The sequence below is a fragment of the Gambusia affinis genome, linkage group LG21 (assembly GCF_019740435.1).
Source record: "Gambusia affinis linkage group LG21, SWU_Gaff_1.0, whole genome shotgun sequence".
NCBI classification, from domain to species: Eukaryota; Metazoa; Chordata; class Actinopteri; order Cyprinodontiformes; family Poeciliidae; genus Gambusia; species Gambusia affinis.
In genome coordinates, this window is record NC_057888.1 from 11,420,274 (window position 1) to 11,447,046 (window position 26,773).

Sequence of the window (26,773 nt, forward strand, 5' to 3'; positions counted from 1 at the left end):
TTTTTTTTTGTCCCTTTCGTTGTCGATTTTCCAGCTCTGCTCTGGTTTAATCCAAAGCAAGCTGAGTGACTAAAGTGCTTTGAGAGGTTGTTGCCAGAGGGCGCTGAACTGCTTGCTCACCTGTTACCTGCTGTGTTTTATCACTTCATTCTACGCTGCAATTCTAGGAAGACTATAGATAGTAGGAAAAACACACAGAGAGATGTGCAGCACTTCCACTGCTGTGTTAATGAGCTCAACAGAGAGATTTGTCACATAGAGGCTGTTTGTGTCTGGCGCTAGCTTTGGACCATTTACGTTTTACATTTTTATGACACTTTTCTAACATTCTGATTATTCTAACAATATTTTTCCTGAGGTTATGTAGAGCAGTGGTTATAAAACCTTTTCAGCTTCTGAAAGGGAATTGTATCATAAATTTACACATAATCGGTAACAGGATTATAATAACAACACAAACAAAATCATAAATACAATTTTTTCATTTCTTTCCAAATTCCTTTTTATTATTTGTGACATTGATAGTAGTATAAATGTGTCACCATAAGCCTTTCTTAGTTGCATTTGTAAAGATTTGACATACTGTATATTCAGCTGTATTACCCATTTTAGGAAGTATAGTTACATAAGCACCTAAATGATCACTTGCAATCTTTCTTAACATTCCTGTCAGCTGCAGAGCCACTAAATCTAAACTACAGACTGTGAGAGGAAAGGGTGGGGAATGCAAAATGTAACAAAAACCGCTGACAACTCTGTGGCTTTTTAGAAGTGTTGTCATCTTGCTTTGAATAGTCAGAATCCATCTGCAGAGGAGATGTTAAAGTGAGTTTCATCATGAAACATTAGCAATGCTAAACTGCACACTCATGGGCTCCTGATTGTAAAATGGAGCTATGCCCTATGGCACCGGTCTCGAGACTCGGTCTCGGGCGCTGAGGACTCGGGATTTTATTTCAAGACCAATCAAGGCCGCAACTGTGGAAGTGTCACTAAACTTAAGCATACTGTCCAATTTATTTGTTAACATGTTTGTTTTCACTGGATGCAAAACGCACCGATTAAAATTCAGTCAATAACGTGACTTGCCAATTACGTGTTTCTGTTACTTAGAAAAGAAGCTCAAAGAAAGGTAAGCCCCATTGACGTGATATTAGCACAGCTAGCTGTACAGAGACACATAAGCATTTGTGATGGGGGAAAAAAAAGTCATTCACTGCGCTGAATTATTGCATATATGGGACAACACTGTGTCCAAAAGTCAGCAATATAGTGACGTGACAGTCACAAACGATTCGAGTCTTCTGAACTTCTCTTTACTAAGAAGATAGAATTGGAGCCTCACTGAGAGCCGTTCTTTGTTCTTGTAATACTCTGCATACACTGCAGTAGCTATCACTATTTTATTTAGTTATATACAGTGATGTTTATTTAATTAGGAAATAAATAAAACACAAGAACGAAAGAGCATGCACATTGCTCTTTGATTGTTTCCGTTCAAAGTGGCAGCTGTAATGTCTGCCATGATGGTAGACATTACAGCACTTTGTGCTGCCTGGCTTCATGCAGTGGGAGAGAGGGTGAGAACAGTCATGGTGAACGCCTTGTGCTTGGTTACTTCTTGCTTGTTGCTCTTTGGTCAGTGTTCATAATTGAGCGTTGTTTACAGTCAGGGCATTGCCACAAATGCTATGTTTAATAGTGCAGACAGTGGTGATTTCTGACATGAATCATATGGGCAAATGCTCAGGGCATTATCTTTTAAGATAAGCAGAACAAAGAGTTTGTTCTGCTTTTAATATTGGTTAAATTTATTTCAGCTATAAGTGTTTAATATCTAGGTGTTTTTATGGGAATGTTAATCTGTCAGATCAATTTGATTAGCAATTTTGATCATATTTCACATTTTATTGTGTCACGTAGCGCTGGTCTTGGTCTTGACTTAGTCTCGGATCATAAAAGTCTTGGACTTGTCTCGGTCTGGATACAGTCTGGACTTGATGTCGGGTTAGGTGGTCTTGACTACAACACTGCCCTATGGTATACCTAAACATGATGTTTGTTTGTTTACTACTGTCCTGACTATAACTATGAACGAGCAAAAGCGGCAGTGGGTCTTATAGGCTCTTTGAGAAAAGAGTATATTTTCTTTCCAATGTGCAGCCACATCAGTAAGCAAAATTAGAAGTTTTTTCTAGTGGGAACAAGAGATTCTACATTCTGCAAAATAAAATGGTTAAACTCATGCTTTGTAACTGGTGCCACATGTGCTATTGCTCTCAATATCTTTGCTCCTCATGAACTGGAGTTCATGAGAATCTAAAATGGAAAATTTGCCTGATTAATCAAACTTGAGTTGTACTCTTATTCAGTCGTCCACTTGTTCTGATTTAAATCTTTTAACAGATGTTAATGTTTGCCCTGCTGTTTGATTCCTATTCATTTATTTGGGGTTGGAGGTTCCTATGTTGCTATGGGTGGTTCTCTTGAGTTGTGTGACCCTTTCCTCTGCTTTGTTTTCCAAGGACTATAACCTCAATGTGACACAGAGACATGCTCTGACTTGGCTAATAAACAGTAAGCAATTTGGTTTGAAGTGTGGGAATGCCCATCATTGTCCTTCTGTGACATCATCTGTGGTTTACTTACTTGAGGAAGCAAGTGGCCTTTGTTTTGCCAGACTCCGTTGCTGTGATTCATCTGTTTCATTGACAAAGTTGGAAACGTTTACCAGGGGAGGAGCTTGGCTTCCGTTGATTGTATCTTGGCATTCTGATGAAGAGATGCCAGAGGAGCATGTTACGTAATATCCATTCGTAAAAGTATCCTGAACTATTCTTACCCTCCAATTTTGTGGTCAGATTTTTTTCTTATTTAACAGGAAAGAATTTCAGTCACTCTGCATGAACTAATATTCTTTTTCCGGACTAGGTATAAGTTTTCAGTGGTTATGCCTGATTCAGTGCCAGAGGAATTTTGCTTCATAATGGTCTTGTGTTTTTAACTCATTTTATTGAGACTGAAGTGCTTCACCTGCTCTGCCACAAAATGGGATGCTGGGTTGTGGAGTACCCAAACACAGGCAAACGGAGGCAGAAGTGGAGCAAAACTAAGGATATTTATTAGCGCAAAAATAAATTTACAAAAATAAAGTTTAAGCCCAAAAACTCCAGGAGGGGGAACTGAAGCTAATGAAACAAAATGCAAATTAGAAAGATAAAATAAGATAAGTGCAGAGCAGATGAACCAACAAAGAACAATGTCAACAATGGTGCTTATATGCTTATAAAAGTGGAGAATGAGACTGAATGCAGGGGAGGTAAAAAAGGGGATTAGGAACAGTTGTGAAGAGAGCAAACAGGCAGCCTGTGGGAAGGTGAATAATTAACACAAAGGAAGCCACACTAGACAGAAAAAAACTACAAACCAAGGGGGAAGAGACTAACACTGCTGCAAGAAAAATAAAGCAAAATGCACACACAGAACACATGAATAAACTGAGAAACTAAACAAAAAGGAATTAACTACAATGACAAAACCATACTAGCAAAAACAAACTGAATATGACAAAACAAATGTTCTAACTAAAACCCAGAAGTAATTAGAGAGGAAATGTAGAACAAAAGCAAAACACAAAGACCTGTGACTCGCTACATGCTCTGCATTTTACTGTTGGCTTTTAGTTAGCTTAAGGAGGGAATAAGCTGCTGCTAAACAAAATATTCTCTCTAATTTATTTATTTTTTAAAAGGCATTTAAAAAATAGATACCTTATCTTCTTATGGCAAAAATGTTTTAAACACGTCAAGTTAGCATGTCTGCCGGTAACATAAAAAATTTTGTTGACAAGCTATGAAAGTTAGCATGGCTGTTAGTAAAATAAACACATTTAAAGACAACAGTTAGCATGTCTGTCAGTAACATAAACTTAATCTTGCAGCTACTATCTGTGTGTCTTTCTCATGTTTGCGTTTGTCTGGAGCTTTTTCTGAAATCCCATCTTTTTTACTGGTCTCGGGAGTTTTCTTTTCGAACGTAAAAGGAACGCCTTCAAGCTGTTAACAACAGAGCAATCAAATGCTCACCTGTAATCAAGCTGAAAAGGCTCATAATAAAACACTCATACAGTGAAAACATGTTGTTTTTTTCCTCCCCTCTAAGCTCTCATACTACGAGAATCTAATACTGGTCCATCCCTAAGCATGACCACAAAAGTTTGGGTTATTATGATCTTTTATCCAGAAAATACCACTTCTGCATGAAGCAACAGTTATTTCCACATCCGTGTCTTTGTTGCCCGCAGCATGTGGGCCGGTGTTGATTAATGACATGAATTGCCGCATGGAGTTATTGGCCTAATGTATTCATCAAACCCATCTGTTCTGTATCATAATGAAAACTTTAATGAGGTTTTAATGTGCAGCCACCTTCTCAGCTTTCATAGTGACAATTCAGGTGATTATGGCTAGGTGCTCAGGGATAGAAATAGACTGAAACATTATTTTCTTTCTTTTATCCTTGTTACTTGCTGCTAAGGCAAACGTACAAAATCTTTTTAGTGTGTGCAGTTTGTTTGCTGCAGAGTTCTGTAGTTTTGCAGTTGCTTGCAGGTAATAAAAGCTTGGAAAACGAGTCATAGTCATGCTAACACTTTTTCCTGTCACTGTCAATAAAGCCTTCTGTTTGCTTTGCAGGAAAGGTGGGACAGTTACTAACAAAGGTTTAGAAGAGAGGTACTCGAGCCATGCACACATCAAGAAATAAAACAAAGAGGGTTAGCTCTTATCTAGTTCTACTTCTCACAGTTTTTATCTATGTTGAGGTTGGAAGGCATGCCGTAAGAAGATGGTTTCCGTTTTACAGCAGCACCTCATGAGACATCCATTCTTTTATCTTTAAAATGCTAATGTGTTATCTCTGACCAATCTGGATTGATCTTTCTGTATTCCATTATGCAACATATTTAATGCTTTTAATATCAGAAAATTCTCTACAGTTTAATTTTCCAAATGTTCCCCATCTAGCTATAGATATTTACCGGTACTGCAGATAATCCTTTGCAAATGCAGATATTGATTTTGCTGAGTGTACTCTTTTTTTCTTTTTCTTTTTCTTTTTATTCGAGATGCGGTGACAGAGAAGCTAAAGAGACGGGACAGAAAGTCATATTTTCCCCTTTTTACCACATATTCCAAGAACTGTGTCAGGCATTTGCAACGTTCTAGAGGAACCCTGTTTAGTGTTTTCATCCATTAGACTTGCTAATCAGATGCTAATGGTCATGACTGACAGAGTTGCAAGGCAAGGCAGTTACAGAATGGTAATCAGCATTGAGTTGCCCTACAACAAAGAGCCTGATTATGTGCGCGCCCTTTTTTCCGACCACTAACCTCAGTTTGTTCACTCGCTTATATGGTGCTCTTTTTGAAGTGATCCTTTACATCAAAATAGTGAGATTAAGAAAATTCAGCTTTCACAGTCCTGAGATGTTGTTTTGAAAAGAATAATTGTTGCAAATTCCTGGCATGGCTGCTCATTAAAGTTACCCCTTTATATGCTTTTTGGATGCATTATGCTAGTTTTCTCAGGGCAGAGGGCCTGCTGTGAGGCTACATCGGGTGACAGATGGCATTGTGACCCTCAGTGGGGCAGTAAATGGATGCCCATTGTTCAGGTTAACTACTGAGAAAGACTTCTATCTATTTGGTCATGTGCTCACTGTGTTGCTTTTTATCGTCACTGATAAATAAGGGTGTGTGCTGGTGAATTGTCAGAATCTGGGGTATTGTGCCTCTTTTGCCGTCTGTCATAAAGGGTTGGCTTTGTGTGATCTCGCACAGAGACCTTTGATGACATTTCAGATTTTGCTTGAATGCAAAAGCAGAATGGGTGCAAATTTTGCTAATTCAAAGGACCACAGTGTTCTGTGTGGGATTGCTTCCTCTCATTTTGGTTCATAGAGCTTTTTTCCCTAAAATAATAGACATGCTCTCCTTTGCAAATCAGGTAGCTTGGATGTGTTTAAGTAGAGTAGTCGGTATCTTATTTGGATCATATGGCATTCACAGTCAATCCGTCTGTCCATCTTGACTCATTTCCTGTCCGTTTTACACAAGTCTGTTAACCATTTCAGTGCAAACTGAGATTCATGAGTTGAAGAAGCCAACAAGTCCACATAATTTGCAAACATGAGGCAACGGATACCCTGCTCTCCATGACTATTCTCTTTTGCCGCTTACAGAATCTGGGAAATGGGACAGTTGACCCTAAACCCTAAATTTGACTCTCAGGTCAAAATGTATGTTTCTCCAGCCAAAGGTTGTTCAATTCAAAATCTCCTGCTGCTTAAGTTTTAAGAACCCCACTTCCCAAAAAACACCTAAAATACAATTTAACTTGCCAGCTCTAACATCAGAGATTGTAACTTTGTTGGAGATCAGATACAAAAGGATTAAAATTTTCAGCTGTGTGATGTAATTTATCCTCTGCGTTGCACCGACTCAAACATTTAACTTGCTTTGGTATGCGTCCCAGGCTCCCTGAAGTAAGGGACAGGCATCAGTCATGAGTGAATAGATTTTCTTTTTCTTTCTGCCAAGTTGCACACCAACAATTCCACACAGAAAGATTTTTGTGGAATTCCAGATGATGGATGTCCTCTTCTTCCAAAGCTCTCCTCCAGGCAGAATTTAGGAAATGAGTCATTTTCACACTGGTCACATTTTGGAGAGCAGGTTTTAAATGCGCCTTGTTAATTTATCATTTTCAGAAAGTGCTCTGAAGCATTAATTGAAATTTTTGGGGTTTGTGTAGCACCATGGGACCTGGACTCCTACAGGAATGTCAGAGTAAAAGCTCTTTCCATCCATCTCAGTTCACACTCTGTCAGCCTCTCCATCTTACATCAATTGCTGCCTAATGTTGCCTTTGAAATACAATGCTCTGCAATTATAGATGGCTGTGTTTTGAGGTATCGGATTTCAATTATGAGGATTGCAAATGTTTTGTACATGTGAATATATGCAAACAATACCCAATTAGTGTCTAATCTAGCTGGCCTTAGAGTAATTTAATCCCTGTTCCGTTCTGCTTTTTCTTCAGGTGTTCCTACATCGCCTCAACCAATACGCAGCCACCAAAATCGACAAAAACATCACAGAGGAAACAGTGAAGGTAAGCAGACTGGTGAAATAACGCTGAAGGTAGTTAACTTTTCCCCTCAACATTCCAGAGAAACCTTATATATTCTATAGCTCAATCTGTGAAAAGTTTGGAATGACATGCAAAGCCTAATCAGTCCTAGTAAGGAGTGTTTTTTTTGTTTGTTTTTTTTTTTCATTTTTATTTTTCTAACTAGCCAAGTTCTGAATAGAGAAAGATGTAGGCGATGCAGGAAACAGCTGCAAATATCTAATCTATTTATAAATGATCTCGGCTGTAGGATAATAAAGGATGCTCCGTCGCAGTGGGAGCCGCTCTGTGAGCTTGCTTACTTTTTGAGGTAAACACGCATTCAGAGGATATTTACTGCACGTCCGTGTTTTGGAATATGTCCCCGTGTGTTAGGTTTTGTTTGGGAACATGGTGTGCAGAGAGGGTTTTTTTAGATAGCAGGCGGTTATTATGACTGCAATGTCACAGAGGGGCTAAATGACATCTATTCCTCCAGAGTTAAAACCCAATGATCAAAGTTCCATTTTTTTGTTGTTGTTTTTGTTGGTTTTGTTTTGTTTTTTGTTTTTGCTGTTTGCATACCATCTTTAACATTTGTTTTAACCCCAAAAACCAATGAAAGAGCTCTGATTTTCATGCTTTGATGTGATATAAGCAGACTGTAACATCAGGGTATACTAAAATTATTGCAAGACCGATGAGGAATAAACATAATTATTCTACCCTGCTTTTCAAATGAAGTCATAACCTATAAACTTATAATTACAAAGTGGAAGAGGGGACAAAATGGTTTTCATCTTCTAAATAAATTATTTATAAATAGCTTCCACCGTTGTGTAAATATATTTGAGAATACATAAGCAATCAAAAGTTATAATCAGTGTACAACTGTAAATTCTATTTTTAATTGAAAAGCAAGCTACAAAAATAATTAAGGTTTTATTCTCCAACACCCTGGGTGTGTGTGGCGCATACATGAGAATGATTTATGGCGCTAAGACCCTCCTCCTGGTTCTGATTGGTTGTTTCTGACAGAGCTATGTATTTTTCCAGATTGAAGTAGGAACAAAGGGGGCAGAGGAACTTGATTTTTCTGTCATGGCATAATGACAATTTTGACAAATATGCAAAAAACATATTTAAAAAAAAATAAAAGTTGCATACTGTAACTTTAACACATTATTGCCACGGTGAAACACAGTTGCTTTTGTTTTTAGTTAATAATGCAGCATTTTCACCTGTCAGGTTTTATTCTCCAACATTGAGGAGATTCTGGCCATCCATAAGGACTTTCTCTCCATGGTGGAGGAGCTGCTGCAGCCTGACCCTCATGCTCACCACGAAGTCGGCCGCTGCTTTTTGCACTTTGTAAGTAGCTTTTTCATCTCCTCTTCTGGATGCTTTAAATTTGATTCAGTCTTCGCAATCTGAAAACTTCCTTCAAAAGCACACTAAGGTCTCCCACAGCACAACGCCAAACAAGATGATACTCCACATGTCATCAATTAATCTCTCTGGATTACTCACGATGAGACGGTGCACATGTGTGACATTCTGGATGTGGCTCTGTTATACTGATCAAAGAGCCAATATATCACATTACTCTGATGCAGAGCCTTGAGGCGTACCGGCATGTTATAGGTTTTAAAGTGTAATAAATCTGAGCATCCTTCTGTTGGACTTCTGTTCTCCGCTGTTGGAGACAGGTGAAAAGAAAGACGATCTATCTGCGGTACAGATGGCAGAAGGTTTATTATGAGATGATTTGATTTAGGGAGTGGGCCGCTCTTCAAAGCTAGAAACTGAAAACTTGTGACCATAATTCAGTCTGAAGTCATCATGTGAGTGCACAGAGATAAAACATATTAGACACTGCTCTTCTGCAACGCTGTACAAGTCTTTTGTTCATGCAAAAACTTTCCCATAACAAAATAATCCAGTTAGCGGTTGATTGATGACAATTGGGGTAATCCTTTGAGTTTCACTCTTGTGTCAGTATGTCTTTACTCGTTTGAACTACACCAATGGAAACCCCACGCTAAATTGATTCAAATTTTTCCAGGAATAACATAGTCAGTATAGATATTAATGCGTTAACTTAGAATTTTACATTTTGTAAGAACCCGACTTGTTCCGACCTCCGTCTTTATTGTTGGAGCTCAGCAGCTTGCCTGCAGACGGGGATATTTTCATTGGTCTGCTGTGACTTTGTAGTCAGTGATTTAGAGGCTGTGTGATCTGGTCTCGCTGTCGACTCTCAAAGACAATGGAGCATGGGGTGTCATTTGAATAGCTTTGGCGGAAAGTTGCTGGTCATATTGCTTCAAGACGGATGACAGTATATGATGGAAGACCCGACCCCTCCACCCGCCATCTTTCAGATGCACGCACAGACTCTCACCACAAAATACATTATGTCCTTCAAGATGAATGAAAAGAATTTCACAATGTATATGTCTGCTCAGTGTTATGATATGCCATTTTTCCTTGAGGTTCTCAAGTTCAGCAGAGCCTTCAAAATCCCTACAATGTAAATAAAAAGGTGGATTAACAAGCAATGTAATACTGAGAAACTTTCTAAAAGTTTTATTTACTAAAACGTTTTGGTGTTTACTTTCATTTTCACACATGCATTTATAAGCAATAAATCGCATAATAAATTAAAATGAGCTCTATCAATTGAAATGAGCTAGATAATTTCCAGCTGCATGCTCGTTTGTTGTCATTGTATCCCTCTCTTTCTTTCAAAGAGACTGGATGATAAAAAGTTTCACTCCGGTGCATCCCCTTCTCGTTTCCTTAAAGTAATGGGCTCGACACATGGGAGGCGATGTTGTTCCCTCTCCTTTCATTACTTATGGAACGTGCACAGTGAGGCGACTAACACTTGCACGCCTCCTGCCAAGCAACCAATGAAATTTGTGCAAGCTATGCGATTGGAAAAGAAGAAAAGTTTAACTGTATCCTAAAGGGCTGAAAATAAATGTGACAACTATGCTTGTAAATCTCTTACCAGCCCTGTTTAGTGAAGATATCTAAAAGGTTCATTCTGTTGTGAAAGTATGTTAGATATATCTACTTCAAGTATTTTGAAAGACCAGGACCAAATTTCTTAACTGGATGGAAATGTGGCGATAAGGCCATAATTTAAAAACTGAAGAAGAGCTTCAAAATACTGGTGACATTTACCATAGTCTTAACATAGTTTTTTATTTTAGTGTTAACAACTCCCTTCAAAGTGGCTAAATTATTGGCAAGTACACTTTTAGTGCTTATATCTGTGATGCTCGTCACAAAAAAACTACAACTTTTTTAAGATATTGCGAGTAAATGCTCAATTAAAGTGTCAAGATGATTGAACGTTTTTCAAACTGCATTTCAGAACATTGAGTATCTAGTTTACAGTGCTATTTATGCCCTTAGCTCTTTTCCTTTTGTCCAACAACTTTGTTGCCATTTTTCCTCTGGCTCATTTTGGCTTTCCCTGTGTCCCACAGAAGAACCGTTTCCAGATTTATGATGAATACTGTGGGAATCACGAGAAGGCCCAGAGGCTGCTGCTGGAGCTGAATAAGATCAGAAGCGTCAGGACGTGCTTACTGGTGAGAGACGTAAACTTCAGTGCTTGAGATGAAACATAGATGGGCTTTATGCAAACCGTGACCAGCAGACAGACACTGGACAGCATCAAGGCCGGCCCAAGACAAGTCTGCCCCATGTGTGGGCGGACCTCTGTTTCCTGTCCTGCTGTTCCCGGGAGACTTTCACTTCCACATGGGAGTATCGTGTTCCCAGAACAAAGGATGAATATATCCTTAGTTCCAGTTCACAGAATGCACTCGCATTTATTTGCTGCTAAGCTTTAGATCTTGTGACTCCCAGTTTTTTACTGCTCATCATCACTTCATTCTCTCTTCTAAGCTTTTTCTTGTTGGCAGCTTGGACACATCCAGAAAACTGAACTTTGCTGCACTTTTATGAACCGATTGATTTTGCTGCCTCTGATACAAACTTGTGACCTTTTGTTAGTCTGTAATTGATAGACTGAAAGTTTCAAATTGTCAATGCAGATGCTTTACCTGTCATCACAGAGCAGTGGCACCACAATCTGTGTCTGATTGATTCTTTGTGTGCATCTTTGGTCATGGTAGCCAGAAGAAGAGCAATATTAATTGACATTGATTTATAGCCTTGACCTTTTGGGGACCAAGCCTTCCATCTGGGCCGTTTGGGTTTCTTGTTACTCTGCAAGCTGCACACAAAGCGATGTGTTGCTATACCTCGGCTTACCTACTGGGACCTGTAGTGACCAGTGAGAGGATAGCCATTAACCTCCAGTAAACCTTTGGCTTACTGCCTGCCACAAAGTTTAGCTTAGTGCCTGCACTGTAATGCATGAGCACATTAGCTAAATTTTGTGTTAGAGAGGAGATGAGAATTATCATTACTAGCTCACCTTGAAACCTTTAACTTACAACACAAGGGTAGGGGTCACTTTGATCAAGTGAAGGTCAAAGCCTTAGTTTAGCTGCTAGTAGGGGACGATTTCTGACATTCTGACAAGACTTTGATGTAACCAATTCAGATTGCAGCTGAAATTTTAGCAGAAACATCCTGGTCATTTTTATTTATTTTAGTTGAAGAGATGAAGTCACTTTCAGTGACTTCACTCAAAGTGACATGGGTGTGAAAATTGAACTTTCACACCCATGAAATTTGATTTTACTTATTTAAAAGAGAAAAAAGTAATAGTTGTTGCTTAAAGCGCTTTAGAATGTTATACAAGCAGAAACCCTGTGTATTTTTTAAATAATGTAGAGTCTTACATCAATTGTCATATTTCTGAAGGGCTGCTGAGATTTATTAAAAGAGCTTAGAAGGAAAGAAACTCATTCTTTCTTACACCTTTTAGCACCCAAAAAGAAAAACACAAATGTATTTTTTGATAGTGTTAATAGTAATACAGATATAGAAAACACCTGAGGGATACTAAAACTTTGTGGTTTCCTCCCTCAGTGACAACCTTCACACTGAAGACTGTTATTGTTAGTTGAATCAGTAGAATGTTTTGATGGTACACTAACTTAGAAAATGCTCACATATTTTAGGCAGGACTCTAAATGATAAATTGCATTAGACATAGTGAATAGTCATGGAAACTGAAAATGTAGATTATAATTAAATCAGCCTTATTTGATTTGATTGTCATATCAAAGTCAAAGCAGAATATCATGCTTTGTGTGCTGTTTTTCGGCAAATTTGGAAACCTCTTCTATTTAGTTCTCTACTGTTTCTTCTAAGCTGTTTGACAAACGCTGAGTAAAATATCTCCGTAACACAAACCAATCTTCTCTTTCTTATTTTTCTGCATGACCATGATGCCCCCCATCACTTATTCTGAGTTTTCACACCCTAGGTTTTTAAATCCATACAAGGTGTTGGCACAGACAAAGAGAGTTAATTTAACTTACTAAATATTGTACTGGAATGCAGGGCACCTCTAAAATAACAGCTTACAAGACATTAGACCAATTGGGATTGCAATTGAATGTATTGTGCAGCTTTACTGTGCAGTCATGAAACTGATGTAATAATATTCAGAAATGAATCTCCACATGCATTGTTTCTAAAAAATATATTCCCCCAGTACAAATAATAATGTCCTAGTTCCCAGGTTTGTGACTAGCTGCTGATTGGAACTTTAAATCAGAAATTTAAAGTCATTTAAAGACAGACAAGACTGTTGGACATAATTTTATCCTAATAATCCTGAAGTAGCCATGAAAAGCATTTTCGCAGAAATATTATAACAAATTTTGATTGATGGCATGTCTATTCATACCAACAAACCATCAAAGACAATTAATTTGATGGTAGAAATGACCTAGGTGGGGACTTGGATTTTAATCTCACTGCAGTTGCAGAAACAACCACTCAAAACTATATTTGTCCTTGAGGTTTGGTGCTTGAGTGTCATAAAAATCTCATATGATCAGGGCAGAGAACGTGCTCACATGTTAGCCACAGACGAGGTCTGTTGGATTTATTAGCAAGAGTCATGGAGAGTGGGCATTTATTGGTGCTTAACAATCGCCTCCCCTCAGTGGCAGTTTTGGATTTGGATAAAATAGCTGGGGTGGCATGTTCCAAGGAGACACCATGACACACCCATGAAAAGCTTATTTACATGTGAAAGCAGTGGGGACGGGCACCCCTCCGGTGATGTGCACACTGGCGTTTGATTTGCAGTTTGTGATTCAGAGATAAAGAGCAATTTCAGTGTTTTTTTTTTTGTTTTTTTTTGTTTTTTCTTTAAGGAGTTATTAATGTATTTGTGAAAATTCTTACATAGTTAGGCTGCTCGGACCTTATCTGAATAACTCCACACTTCTTAAAAACAAAGTAAGATTTGTGAAATTCTGCTTGTAAAACTATGCAGGAAAAAGTACATTTTTAGTACTTCCTTTGCTTTATGAACACAGCTGATCGATCAATCCATCTGTTCGTCCATCTATTTATTTGTTTAGTTATTGTCTCAGATAAGTTACATAATAGGAAGATTTTGAGAGAGTAAGGGTGTTTTGTGTGCATGAGGATGTGAAAGAAGCCTCTGTGTTTATGGCAGCTTTACAGTAATGATCACACAGAAGTGTCTTTATTAAATGACTTCCAAACATTTGAGTGCAGTTTAATATTTATTCTTCCAAAGATTCACTATAAATGTAATCTCTAGGTGCTTTTGTAAAACAAATACATACAATTTATGTTCTAGATTAAACAGTCAAAACTATATAAATTTACCATTCCCCTGGCTGTTAAACTGCTCCCGTTACATATTCCCTCCTGCTAAATTCAAGCATTAATCTATTTCCACATTTATCCTTTGAACATAAATGTAGATTAATGTTTGTGCTGAAGGAAACAACTTATTCATCTTAGCAAAAATAACTCCCATAATTAATCATTGCTCTTAAATCAATGGCTTGCATGTGATGGAAAAAATGTTTCAGTGATTAGAGGCTTTGACCATTAAAACCTCATAGACCTGGCTAATGATTAACCTGCCATCCCTCTTCTCTGCTGCAGAACTGCATGTTGCTGGGAGGCAGGAAAAACACCGAGGTCCCACTTGAAGGCTACTTGGTAGCTCCCATTCAGAGGATCTGCAAGTACCCGCTGCTGCTCAAAGTGAGTACAGCCCTCATTTTCTGCAGACACGGACGGGTCTTTGCTTTAGTTCAAAGGCTTAGCCACACCGCCGCAATATTACAAGACCTATCACCATCGCTCCTTGCCAGCTGTTCATCCAGACACATCGACTGGACTCATTCGCACCTGCTCACCCGCTTCTCAGCTCAGACTTTTCCCCTTTTCTGTATGAAACGTGAGTGAAATCCAAGGCGTTTTCAAAGGCTGTGTGCCTGACTAGATGATCTGAGCGGTCCCATGTCATTCATCTTGTTGAGATCTATTAATTCACCCAGCATTCCCTAAACAGCCACTAGCATGTGCACAAGGATGCTATAATAATAAGGAGGGGGGGGTAATCTGATGCTCAGCCAGTTTAAGGTTTCCAGCTGCTGGGGGCCTCCCCTCCTCCTTAAAGTGACACAGATAGCCATCAGTGGCTGCAAAGATATCCAGAAGAGTGTAAATCTGCCCTGTGGTAGCTGACATGCTGAAGCACTGTTTAGACTATGAGGTTCCCATCACTATTGGTAGGCTGCGGCAGGCGGTGGCACAGATCTGAAAAGCTACCGGAGGGGGGAAAAGTGAAGTGGAGAAGAAAATGTAAAGCAGTTTTCTTACAGGTTTTGATTTATTTCTCCTGAAAGCAAAGCAGGGTGTGATTACTTTTCGCTGTGTATATGTGCTATTTTTAACTTCAAAGGAGCTGCTGAAGAGGACCCCGAGGAAGCACAACGACCACGCGCTGGTGCAGGAGTCCCTCCAGGTGATGAAGGCAGTGTGCTCCAGCATCAATGAAGCCAAGAGGCAGATGGAGAAGTTAGAGATTTTAGAAGAATGGCAGTCCCATATCGAGGGATGGGAGGTGGGTCTCCATCAAGAACTTAAATTTTTTATTACCTTTTTGTGTTACTGTTTCATTTTAGTGAACTTTAACTTGGCCTAGAGCTTTTATTCTAAATCTTCAAGTTGGGTCTGCTTCTCAACCACCTATAGTGCCTTGCAATCTACTCAGTATTCAAATCCAACAAACTTCAATATATTTTTCTGAGATTGTTTCTTATTGACCAACACAAGTCAAGGATTGAAGTGCAGGACTGTGAAGTGAAACAACCAGAAACTCACTATTCTTTTGGGAAATAACTTGAGCTCAGATTGGGTAAAGTTAGAATCTTTGATTGAAGTTTATGTTTTGCAACAGATTCTGATGCAACACATAAGCTTCTTATGTTTTGCATAAAATAAGCATACTTTGGATGGACCACTCTAACACATGAAAATGATTTGATCCAAGTCATTTTGTTGCAGCCCTTCAAAGGGTCACTGTATGGGTGACTGTCCTTCTGGAAGGTGAACCTCCATTCAGTCTCAAGTCTGTCACAGCGTCTGACAATAATTAACAGTTTGAAACATTTCTTCATGCTTTTGTATCTGTTTTTTTATTAAATATTTTTAAGCAATTTAGTATATGGTTATTTTTTTTCTTTCATTTGATGTGTTGTAAATTTTGGATTAAATTGTGTTATGATTGGTGTTTTACAGGAAAACGTGCGTTGCCATTTATCTCAGGCAAGGCAGCTGGATTATCCTCCCCACAGCACGATACCACTACTCAATTTCTCAGTCTTTCAGCTGTCAATATTTACAGAGATCACATTAAACACAAGAAGATTACTGTTTAGCAATTGGATTACTTTTGCAGGGAGTCGTTTGCCCTGGATTGTATTTGTAGGCACCGGAGTAAAGGCGTCTCAATGGGAAAACACACCACACTTTTAAGATTTTTATGATGATTTTTAAAAACATGCATCACTTTCATTTCACTTCACAAAGGTGAACTACTTTGTGTTGATCTATCATAAAATTAGTTAACAAGGTCCAACAATGGTTTATGGGAGAAGTAGTAGTATTGGAAAAATAAGTAATACGATGCAATTGACCTGTTGTATTGAATTTTGGGTTTTTAATGGCAATGATGGAGAAATGGAGAAAAGTTAGCAGTAGTGATTGTTCTGAGATGTGTTTTTAGTATTAGCAGGACATATTTTGTGTTTCAGTGTAAAATCTGCTGCAGAAGCATAAACAGATGTGAAGTTATTCATCTTGAGTCGATCATCTGCACTGGCCAAACAAAGGCTAAGCATCTTGATTATAACTGTGGTTTCCCTTTCAAATCTGAATAGAAATAATCACACAATAAAAATCCAGTACATACACAAAATATACCAGGTTAAGTAAGCACTAAGCCTAAGAATAGAGCCGTCAGTGCTGGGCTCAGAGTTGGGTGGGGTGACATCTGTACTCCTGGCTGCTTCTTCTCTGCGGTTTCTCTTTTGCACTTTTATTAATTACAAACATTAGCTCATTCTGGACCTGTACCGTCTTGACGGCTGCACCCCAGGCTCACCACACTGCAGGTCCCCCGAAAGAGAGGGAACTACAAACTAGAGAGAAAAAGACGAGAAGAAGAGGAGGAAAAAAAAGAGGAATGAGTGATGGTTTGCATTTTGTTTTTCCTGTGTGGGTGTTTGAGGAATGACGGAAGGGATGAGAGGAGAGGTGATTGTGAAAATTTTTCCGTTCCCATTTCCCCTGTCCAGACTGATTGCTCATTAGCGCTGACCTGCTCCACTGTGTGCCTGCCTCAGGGGCCTCCTGGCAGGTTTGTGGACATCGCGTGGGAGAGACAGGGCGATGGCCCGCTGTGGTCACAACTGTGATGACTGCCAGCGCTTGGCAGGACTGTGATTGCTGGTTGGTTGTGTGTATTTTGTCAAAGTTAGGACATGGTAATGTTGCAATTTTAGACCTCGGTGTTGTAGTTTCCATTTGGCTTTCACCTAGTGTTCTGTTCTGTTGTTTCTTTAGTTAATCTGTAGTGTTTCTGTTTTGGGATTTACTTTTGGCCTCTTTGGAAAGATTTTCTCATCCTTGACCTTGATTAAATGATTCAAGCCCTAGGATTCCTGTTGTGTCCTTTAAAACACTCCTGTGTGCAGTTGTTTTGCTCAAAAAAAAATAAATAGGGTTGTCAGCATTAATGTGTTAAGGCATGTAATTAATCTGAAAATGTTAACACATTAATATTACATAATGTGATCGAACCGTTTTGACCTAAATGTCTCTTGGTTTTTCCACAAAGAGTCACTTCGTTCATGACAACGGGTGATGGTCTCTTTTGAATCACTGACTCCACTTGCTGCTCACTCCTTGTAAACCTTCCCTGAACTCATGACTGGACTTTGCTTCACAATTCTTTCAAGGATGCTGTTATCGTACCTATTTCAATCCTGCTATTTCCTTCCACTCTTCCTTTTATTCAACATGCTTAGATGCAGCTCTTGAACGATCAAATTCTCTAGCAGTGACCTTTTTGTTGGTCTGATGTTACGTTTAGATGATCCAACAAGATGAATTTGTGGTTTCCTGTAGATGTAAGACACAATCATCCAAAGTACATAAATGAAAGCTTGAACTAAATCACAGTAATGTTTTTGTTTTTTTTTACACTTATTTGAAGGTGTAAAAAAACAAGAGTAATTTTGTCCTCCAATTTGCTAGACCTTGATCCTTTCTCTTGATGGTTGTTGCCTTTTTTATGTCTGGTAGTTGGTTGCCTCCATTAAATCCATGCTAAAAATTAGGTTATGGTGCTTAGAAGAACTTTGACTCAAGCCAAATTAGCCTTAGACGTAAGGGAAAGTTGTCTAGAAGAGAACAAGCTTTCTTTTTTCTTTAATGTGTCAAAAAACACTAAAGGGTAACACTTGGCTTGGCGTAAGGAAATTTATTTTCATTGTCTGAGATTTTTTGATGTCATTGTTGGCCCTGAATGATCAAAACAAGTTTTCTGTCTGGTGTGCACACATTCACTTGCTGCAAATTAGTTTAACATCTGGTCAAAAGCCGTGAGAGACACACACACACACACACACACACACACACACAGAAAAAAGGAAAGCATGGAGGAAGGAATAAAAGACACAGAGGAGGAGAGACTGGGGTGGGGGGAAAGTGAGAACTGCTCATAAGAAGGAAAAAGGAGAAGAAAGGGTGAGGAAAGAAGGAAAAAGCCTAAAAGGTTTTGGCCCGCTCATGTCTCCAGTAGGAGGAAATGCTTAGCACATTTTCTAGCGCTGTGCGCATGTGGGGCTATTTTTAGCCTCGAGAGAGGCTGATCAAACAGGGGCGCATAAATTCCCAGAGCGCACAAAGTTTAAGGGAAAAGACAGCACACTTTATCACTTCGGCAGCAGGATGCCCAAGAAATGTGGGGACCAGGCGCAACAACGCAGCGCGTAGCCTGGCTGAATGGGATGTTATTCTTTAGGCTATTAACCACCCTGTGTTTAACGTCCCACAGCAATCTGCTCGAAGGAAGCAGGAACTGTTTTCACAGACCCCTGAGAGAGGGAACAGGAAAGGCTGGGCTACGTAGACCCCCAACAGACCAGCGCTATATCTGTACATGAGAGATATTGAAACTTTCTCTCTCATAGTGATATCTAAAAACTATTCATCCCCATTTGTTTTTTTTTCCCTACGCTGTATTATGTTGCTGCTACAATCTACTTGAGCTTTTATAAGGTAGCATGAAAGAAAGGAATATGTAAGAAAATGCTTTTACAAAAAAAAAAAAATAGATAAAAAGTGTGGCATGCATTTGCTTTCAACCCTTTTTACTCGTATACCGTAAAATAAAATCCAGTGCAACCAACTCTTTTAAAAACCTAGTCGGTAAAGAAGCTCCAGCTGTGTGCAGGTTAACCTAAGTATAAATCCAGCTGTCCTGTGAAAGCCTCTGAGGTTTTCACAGGACAAGAAGGACCACAGCAGATGAATCAAGTTGTGGAGATGACTAAAACACTCTTTCAACTCAATAAAGTGGGATGGAGTAACGTCACAAAATGTTGAAACAAAAGAGTGCATTATCATAAATCATGAAAGTTCTATTTGATTTGAAGTGTTAATGTAATTCTTCTCATTTCTGTGCTTGTCTCCCCGCTTCCCTCTCCTCCAGGGATCCAACATCACAGATACGTGCACAGAGATGCTGATGCAGGGCGTCCTGCTAAAGATTTCAGCTGGAAACATACAAGAGAGGGTTTTCTTCTTGTTTGACAAGCTTCTGGTTTATTGCAAGAGAAAGAACAGGTGAATCTCCTGTCCTTTTATCACGAGTGTGTCGTGTCCATTTTTACACTGCTGTGAGTTTTAACACACATGTGTATATTTCTAGAAGCAACCTTTCCCGCGGAGATACATTTTGAACAAGTAGAATCATGAACTTTTACTTTTAAAATACAAGAAAACACACAAAAGTATATGAAACAGTATATTTTTGTGGATACAGTTGCAGCCAGTGCTACATCATTAATTATTTGTTTCTTATAATCAACATAAATGTTTTCTTTCTTTTATTGAATTCATACAGCAAATGCATTTATTGTGTAGGAAAATGGGAAAAATACAATCAAATGTGTTCTAAAAATGTTTTCAAAAAATTTCAATAAATTTGATATATTAGCTTACTTATGCAGTCTCACACAAACTTATTGGCAGTGGGTGCCCTGGTTAAAACTGGAAAAAAAGTTCAAGTTTTATTAAAGTAGAATAAAAAACAGAGGAAAAATCTAACTTTTAAGTAGAGTACATTCATTTTATGGTGAAACAAACTCACCAATTTATAGTTTTTAAAGTCTGATCAGTTTTGTCTTAAGATTTGTATTTACTATTGCATGATTGCTAGATTTAGTGTCTTTTAGTCAGTCTTTAAAATGGAAAAAACAAGAAAATATGATATTTAAGCAAACTGAAGATAAAATTTAGATTTTACCAGCGGATAGTTCATGTGGGACTGGCATAAAAAAAGACAGTGAATATGTGGGAAAGAATCTCATGGCCAATGTTAAGTACAGAGGGGGATCTATGATGCTGTGGGCATCCTGAATCCTTTCTTCTGGTCTGATCTGTTCCGCTCACAAGCTGGCTTCCTAAAGGACTTAGGCTGATTTTGTGTCTGCTGAACATTTTCTGTGTTGACTCCTCCACATGTTGTGGATCGCTGTCAGACCCATTGGTGACTGACTGAGTTTTCAGGACCGGTTTCCAAACAAAGACTTTATGATCCCAAGTTCTCCGCCAAGCAAGCCACTCGAATTCCAAAGTGAAAGATTAATTTTCTTTAAGCATCTTGGTCAAGGTTGGCATTGACCGTAGTTGAGATGTTGTATTTAGACAAAGAAGTTGGGCTATGTAGCCATTATAAAAGGACAGAAAGATTTGACCTTTTAAGTCTAACCATGTGGTTCTATTTTTCTGTTTGGAAGGCGTTTGAAAAACAGCAAAGCATCCAGCGAAGGCCCACGCTACCAGTTCAGAGGAAGAATCAACACTGAGGTGATGGAGGTGGAAAATGTGGACGATGGCACAGGTAGTCCCTGCAACAACAACAAAAAAAGCACCACTTCAATTATATTTTCTGAATTCTGCTCCTTCTGGAAAGCTTAAATAAAGCTTCAAATTAATGCAAAGAGGTGAGCAATTTAGTCATCGGCTAAACTTTGTTAGTGGTTGAAAGGTTATTTATCCAACAGCACTTTTGCCATCTGTGGTTGCATAGCCTTGAGACTGCGCTACTGCTTGTTCTGGATGAACTCCTGCGCTTTGTGACTCTTGGCCTCTTGCAGCCGCTGATTATCATTTATATTTGTAGATTTCACCTTCTCCCTTCCAGCAGACTTGGATGGACATTCGGGCTTTCATGTTTCTGGTGGGAGATTGATAGGTTTGGTTCTGGAGAGAGCATGAGGATAAACATGTGAAGCAGGCAGCAGAGCAGAAACTCACGGGTGTTCTGCACCACAGACAGGAGATCTCTGAAATCCAGGGTGACAGGAGTATTTTAGCTGGGATTCCTGGGTAATGAAAGTGCATTGACTTTTTCCCAGGCCAAAATTCGCCGTCTGGGCTTAAAACCAACGCCCTCGAGGAATCTCATACATAGAACACCACACTATATCTGCTTTTAGCTATGTTTAAAATTGATGGTTATTATATTGTGCTTTTTCTTACTTGTGAAAAAAAAGAGTTCAGCTAGAGCAGGGGTGGGCCCTCCTGGTCCTTTAGGGACGGTGTCCTGCAACTTTTAGATGCATCTCTACTTCAACACACCTGAATCAAATAATGAGGTCATTAGCAGGACTCTGGAGAACCTGACTGCACTTGGGAGGTGATTCAGGTGTGTTGGACCGGGGTGACATCTAAGAGTTGCAGGACACCGGCCCTCGAGGACCAGGAGGACCCACCCCTGAGCTTGAGGGTATTTGAATTGTTCCTCAAAAGATAAAAAAAAAAATCTAATTCGACTAAACTTCAAGGTATCAACTCAGTCTGTTTTTGTTGTTGATCATCTCATAGTGCATTCACACTAGCCCTGTTTAATCCACTGTAAGCAAACTCTAGTTCTTTTGCCTTTAATGTCCAGTTTGCTTCACACTTTCATTTTCCAAATCAGGGTATAAATGTGCAGTAAAACTAATGTGGACCAAAAATGTTAACTCTGGTCCACCTGAAAACCTGGGTTTTGGTTTAGTTGAAGTGAATTTGCAGTTTGAATGCGTATGTGGATGCAGGTGGACCAGAGACTGCTCCAAAAGCAGGAAGCAGACATTGTGCAGGACATTCAGGGTAAATACAACCAAAACAAACATAAGTATATAGCTCTAGAGGGTAATATGACACATGTTTTTTTTCTTATTATTTTCCTGCCAAAGACATATCCTACAGAGGTTAAATGTAACGCTACTCAATTTTTGTTTACATTTTGTGAAGGAGGAAGATGCGCTCAGAGATTTTTGTGTCACTTCCTTCCATGGTTTGCTTGAAACATGTAGTGGCAGCATCATGTCTGACTCTGATGTTGACGTTTTAAAAAAGTGTAAGCAGCTTGTGCATGCAGTTGTTTTAAGGCGCTGCCTGGTTGTTCTTTAAAATACTAGGTTTTGCTAAGACTCTTATTAAGACCACACCATTACGTAAAAAAAAATCATCTGGAATGCAGATAATATCTACAGGATCTCTGAGAGATGTTGCTCCAAAGGCAATTCGTTCCTCATTACGTGTAACAGAGCATGAATGTTCCAAAACTCTCCATCTCATCGGTGAAGAATCTCCAAATGACTTGAGGATCATCAAGAAATGTTTGGACAAATGTTACACAGTGTTCTTCTTGGTTATTTGGGTTGGATGTCATTTCCTGTCTCATTGTTGAATCATGAACACTAACCTTACCTGAGGCAATGGGAGACTCCAGTACTTTTGGTTGATTTTCTGGGTTTTTTATGACCTCCTTTATGAGTCATCAATGCTTCAAGTAATTTTGGTGATGCCACTCCTATAAAGGTTCACCACTGTTCCATGTTTTCTCCACAAATAGATAATGACTGACTGGTTTGCTGGCTTTCTAACCCTTTCTAGATTACCAGATGTCGGAAACTCATCTATTCATGAATTTCATTAGATTCAAGGATGTGATGCTCCTTGAGGTCTTATGGCCTACTTCAAGTTGTCAGACAGGTCATGTTGAAGTGATTTATTCATCACAATGCTTCTTTGTCTCATTACAAAATGTTTAATGATCTGGAACATTTCAGGATAACAAAAAAGACAAACAAAAACATGTTCGGGTGTAAACAGTTTTTCTGAGCAGTGTAAATGATTTCAGAGTTTACTAGTGAATCTTAATTAGCCTTCAGCTCCGAGGGGGATCTTCTTCTAAGTTAGTACATTATTACAAAAAAATTAGGCCTTCTTAATTTGTGTTTTAAAAAAAATCTATTTAATGAAGGAAGAAGAATGATGATTAATAAGCCAGTCAATAGAGAGTTGAGGTCTCAAACTAAAAAGAAATTAATATGTGGCTAGTGTTTGAGTTCTAAAAAATAGTTTTTCAATAACTATACAAAATGCATGCAGGTTTAAAAGGGACTGTCATAATTTTATTTGGTTTTTCAAAATCTTCTAAACAAGTTTATTTCTTTTGTCTCTCATTTTTCTGTTTGTACCCATAGTGTGCTTTTGAGTATCCTAATCAAAGTGAATACAAACTGATGCCTGTCCCCTTAGACATGAATTCAGTAAAATGTTTGTTTCTATTAGATGGCTTTGTAAAACTACTAAAGTTAATCCTTGAAGCTGTGTCTGACAGTGTCCTCTCTTCTGTGCTGCACAGCTGACTACCACAGCAGCGGGAACATCGTTAACAACGGCTGGAAGATCCACAACACGGCCAAGAACAAGTGGTTCGTCTGCATGGCCAAGACCCCGGAGGAGAAACAGGAGTGGCTGGAGGCCATCATGAAAGAAAGGGAGCGGAGGAAAAGTAAAAAGCTGCTTCAGTTAACCAGCCTTGCGTCACAAAGAGTTATTAGCTATAATCTGACTCCAGGAATTTATGTTTTCAGTCCATTTAGCGCATTTTAAATTTTTGCACTAGATAAATGTCCCGTAATGTGAGACATTAACCCGCTTAAAGACTATTGACGCAGACGGTGCTACTTACCCAGCAAAATTAGAGGGCATTAACCTTCTCCAGTTGGTAATTGATGAGTAGCCCAGAAGCGGTGTGCAAACATCTGTGTGACTTTCTTCCTGCAACGGCTTCCTCCTCCGCACAGGTCTGAGGCTGGGCATGGAGCAGGACACGTGGGTCATGGTTTCAGAAAAAGGAGAGAAGCTCTACCACCTCATGACCAAAGGGAACCTCATTAAGGACCGGAAACGGAAGCTTACCACTTTTCCCAAGTGCTTCCTGGGAAGGTAAGGCTGACTTTTCTAATCTCGATGGTACGGTTTGGAAATAACTCTCAAGAGCTGCAAACAGCGATCTTGTGGTTTTCTTTTTGTTGCATCAGTGAGAAGCTTGTGACTGTAAGGCAACTGGATTATTTAATGACTCCTGAAGACGGACTAGAATATTATGCTTGTCTATGTTTGATGTTTGTATTTTTATCACTGGAGGCCTTTTGCAGTGTGATGGGTATTATACTGGACACTTGTAATACAGATCAGCTTCCTTTTCTGAGCTTTCAGTTTTAAACTAGCAAGGACTTCTAAAGACAGCAGCAGTAGGGAAGGAAAAAAGGTATGTGTTTTGGAGAAATTGTGTATATCTGCTGTCTCAGTCCTGGGAAAATCAAATCCAGTCCCTTTTAGCTCTTGAATTTTATTTAGGGATTATTAGTATGCATAATAATCAACGCTTGCCAGGGGTTGATTTAGTGAATAAATGAAAGTCATAAATCAGAGGGAGGTACTTTTTGTGGCTCAGCCGACTATTCCCCTTATACATTGTTGCTCTTTCCAATTGTGGTCTAAAATGTTTGGTTTGTTAATATTTTAAAGTTCCAGGCTGAAACCCTCGAGCCGATCTGAGGTATCAGACGTGAAATGCAATTGGCACAGAAAATGTTTAAAAATCAAGTGATGCATACTACTGTCATTGACAATTTAATTTTTTTGTTCCGAATTTGACTGTTTTCAAACTAATAAGGTTACGTGCAGAGTGAACCAGAACTTTTATAGCAAAGTGTTTAGTCTTTTGTTTTTTTATCTTTGAATATTTTTTGTTTACTTTTTATTTTAAATTATAGATGCCTTCCAACACTTTGCACAAGTTAAAAGCTGAGAGTCCAGACCCTCTGCCCAAAGCAAAGCATAGAACAATTGGCTGGTTTTTACTAGGCTAGAAAAAACTTCAAACCAGATAACAGTTTGTCACAGTGTTTATTTTCTAGAACTTTCTTCTCTTTCCATGTAATAAATTTTTTTTAGCAGTTTATTTTGACTTATAATCAGACTGAAAAGCAGTCCCATTTTTAAAAGCCTGAAGGATGAAACGAAACACCTAATAAAGTGCATTTGGACATAGTTGTGGCCAAGTTATGTGGCATAGTGGTTTGAAGAATCAGTACTGATTTCTCCTCAGGTCTTTGCAAACATCTCAAACCCTCGTGGTTTAGAAAAGGAATGAATCTGTCAGCTGAAAGTATTAAAAAGGATCAAAAGCTAGTCAAACGCGGTCATCTCCAGGAGTCTGAAGAGATCAAATTGTGAGAAAGCAGCGCAGAGAAACTCCCTGTGGGATCATAAAACACCTGGATGACCAGCTGTGCTCAAAAAAACATCTCTAAGCCATCTGTCCTCTCACAGCTCTGATGATTTCAGAGATGTTAATATGGGGGCGTAATTGTTGAGTGAGAAACAATTTTACGTATTACTGATGAGAACCACATTGCCTATGGCTTCAGCTCTGCCCACTCCTTCCATTGTTAAAAACTCCTTGCCTTTATTCTCCCACCACATCATTCTCTTTTGGTTTTTGACTTTTCTATTTAAAACTGAAGGCGGGTCTTCAGCTTCTCCCCTTGAAATGGCGCAATCTTATTTGTGGTTCGCACTCTGCAAGAGAGTAATTCATAAAAGAAAAGTGTGTGACTGCCGTCCAGTTAGACACCGCTCATTGCATCTCAAGCTTGAAATAAGCAGAAAAACAAAAGTGTAATTTTCTTTTTAATGCACGAGACTTGCTATTGTTAGCTTCTCTTTACAAGTATTGATGATGAAGTCAAAGAGTTTGTTGGAATTTATTTGGACGCTTTACCAGGAATCTAAAATTATTATTCGGAGTAGATGTTCAGATTGATTCTTTTGTGACTGCATGAAGCTGAAGGCATGATGGTGGGTATCTTCACTGATTTGATACTGAACAGCTTTCTTTAATTATTTAAGTTTGGAGCTCTCTCTGTAAATCCTGTATGAGAACATCTGTTCATCTGGTTCTCCGTGAGATTACGAAGCAGAAGTATATAATTCAAAGCACATTCGCAATTTGAAGGATTCTAAAAATGAAAAATAAGATTTTGGAGTGACATAGTCAAAATCTAGACTTGGATCCAATTAAAATGGAGTGACAGGATCTTAAACAGGCCATTCATGCATGAGGTAGATGCTTTTTCACATAAGGTCAAGTTGGTTTGGATAGACTTTTCTAGAAATCAATTAATCAATTAATTATTTTTATTCAAGTTATGTATTTTTGTAGGCTATTAAAATTTGGTTGATAATCTGAAGCATGTCAGTCTAGCAGAAATACCAAAATAGAATAATTGCTTGGAGGCGGAAATTACTATTTTCTGACAGTGTATTCATAGCCTAGTGTGGTTAGTTTTGGTCACAGGAAACATCCATGATCAATGTTTAAACAGTGTAAGATGTCAGAATTGGGCAGATCAGGCATTTGTCACCCCAGGAACTTTGCAAAATTCTCTCTTTGGCTGAACATCAACTACAGATCAGTTCCGTCGTGGTCTGGATGTCTCCTCTAGAGAATTCCAGTGGTGCAGCTTCTGGC

At 38.8% G+C, this 26,773-nt stretch overlaps 1 protein-coding gene across 2 annotated transcripts in view; it reads left to right on the top strand.

Annotated features, from left to right (window-relative positions):
• prex2 (phosphatidylinositol-3,4,5-trisphosphate-dependent Rac exchange factor 2) overlaps nucleotides 1-26,773 on the top strand; it is a 101,914-nt gene that overhangs the window by 16,712 nt on the left and 58,429 nt on the right. For both annotated transcript variants that reach the window (XM_044104561.1, XM_044104560.1), the window contains exons 2-10: nucleotides 7,102-7,173; nucleotides 8,419-8,541; nucleotides 10,671-10,775; nucleotides 14,260-14,361; nucleotides 15,065-15,226; nucleotides 19,382-19,515; nucleotides 20,691-20,794; nucleotides 23,594-23,743; nucleotides 24,039-24,180. In XM_044104561.1, the coding sequence (XP_043960496.1) occupies nucleotides 7,102-7,173; nucleotides 8,419-8,541; nucleotides 10,671-10,775; nucleotides 14,260-14,361; nucleotides 15,065-15,226; nucleotides 19,382-19,515; nucleotides 20,691-20,794; nucleotides 23,594-23,743; nucleotides 24,039-24,180 (1,094 nt within the window). The remainder of the gene's footprint in view (nucleotides 1-7,101; nucleotides 7,174-8,418; nucleotides 8,542-10,670; nucleotides 10,776-14,259; nucleotides 14,362-15,064; nucleotides 15,227-19,381; nucleotides 19,516-20,690; nucleotides 20,795-23,593; nucleotides 23,744-24,038; nucleotides 24,181-26,773) is intronic.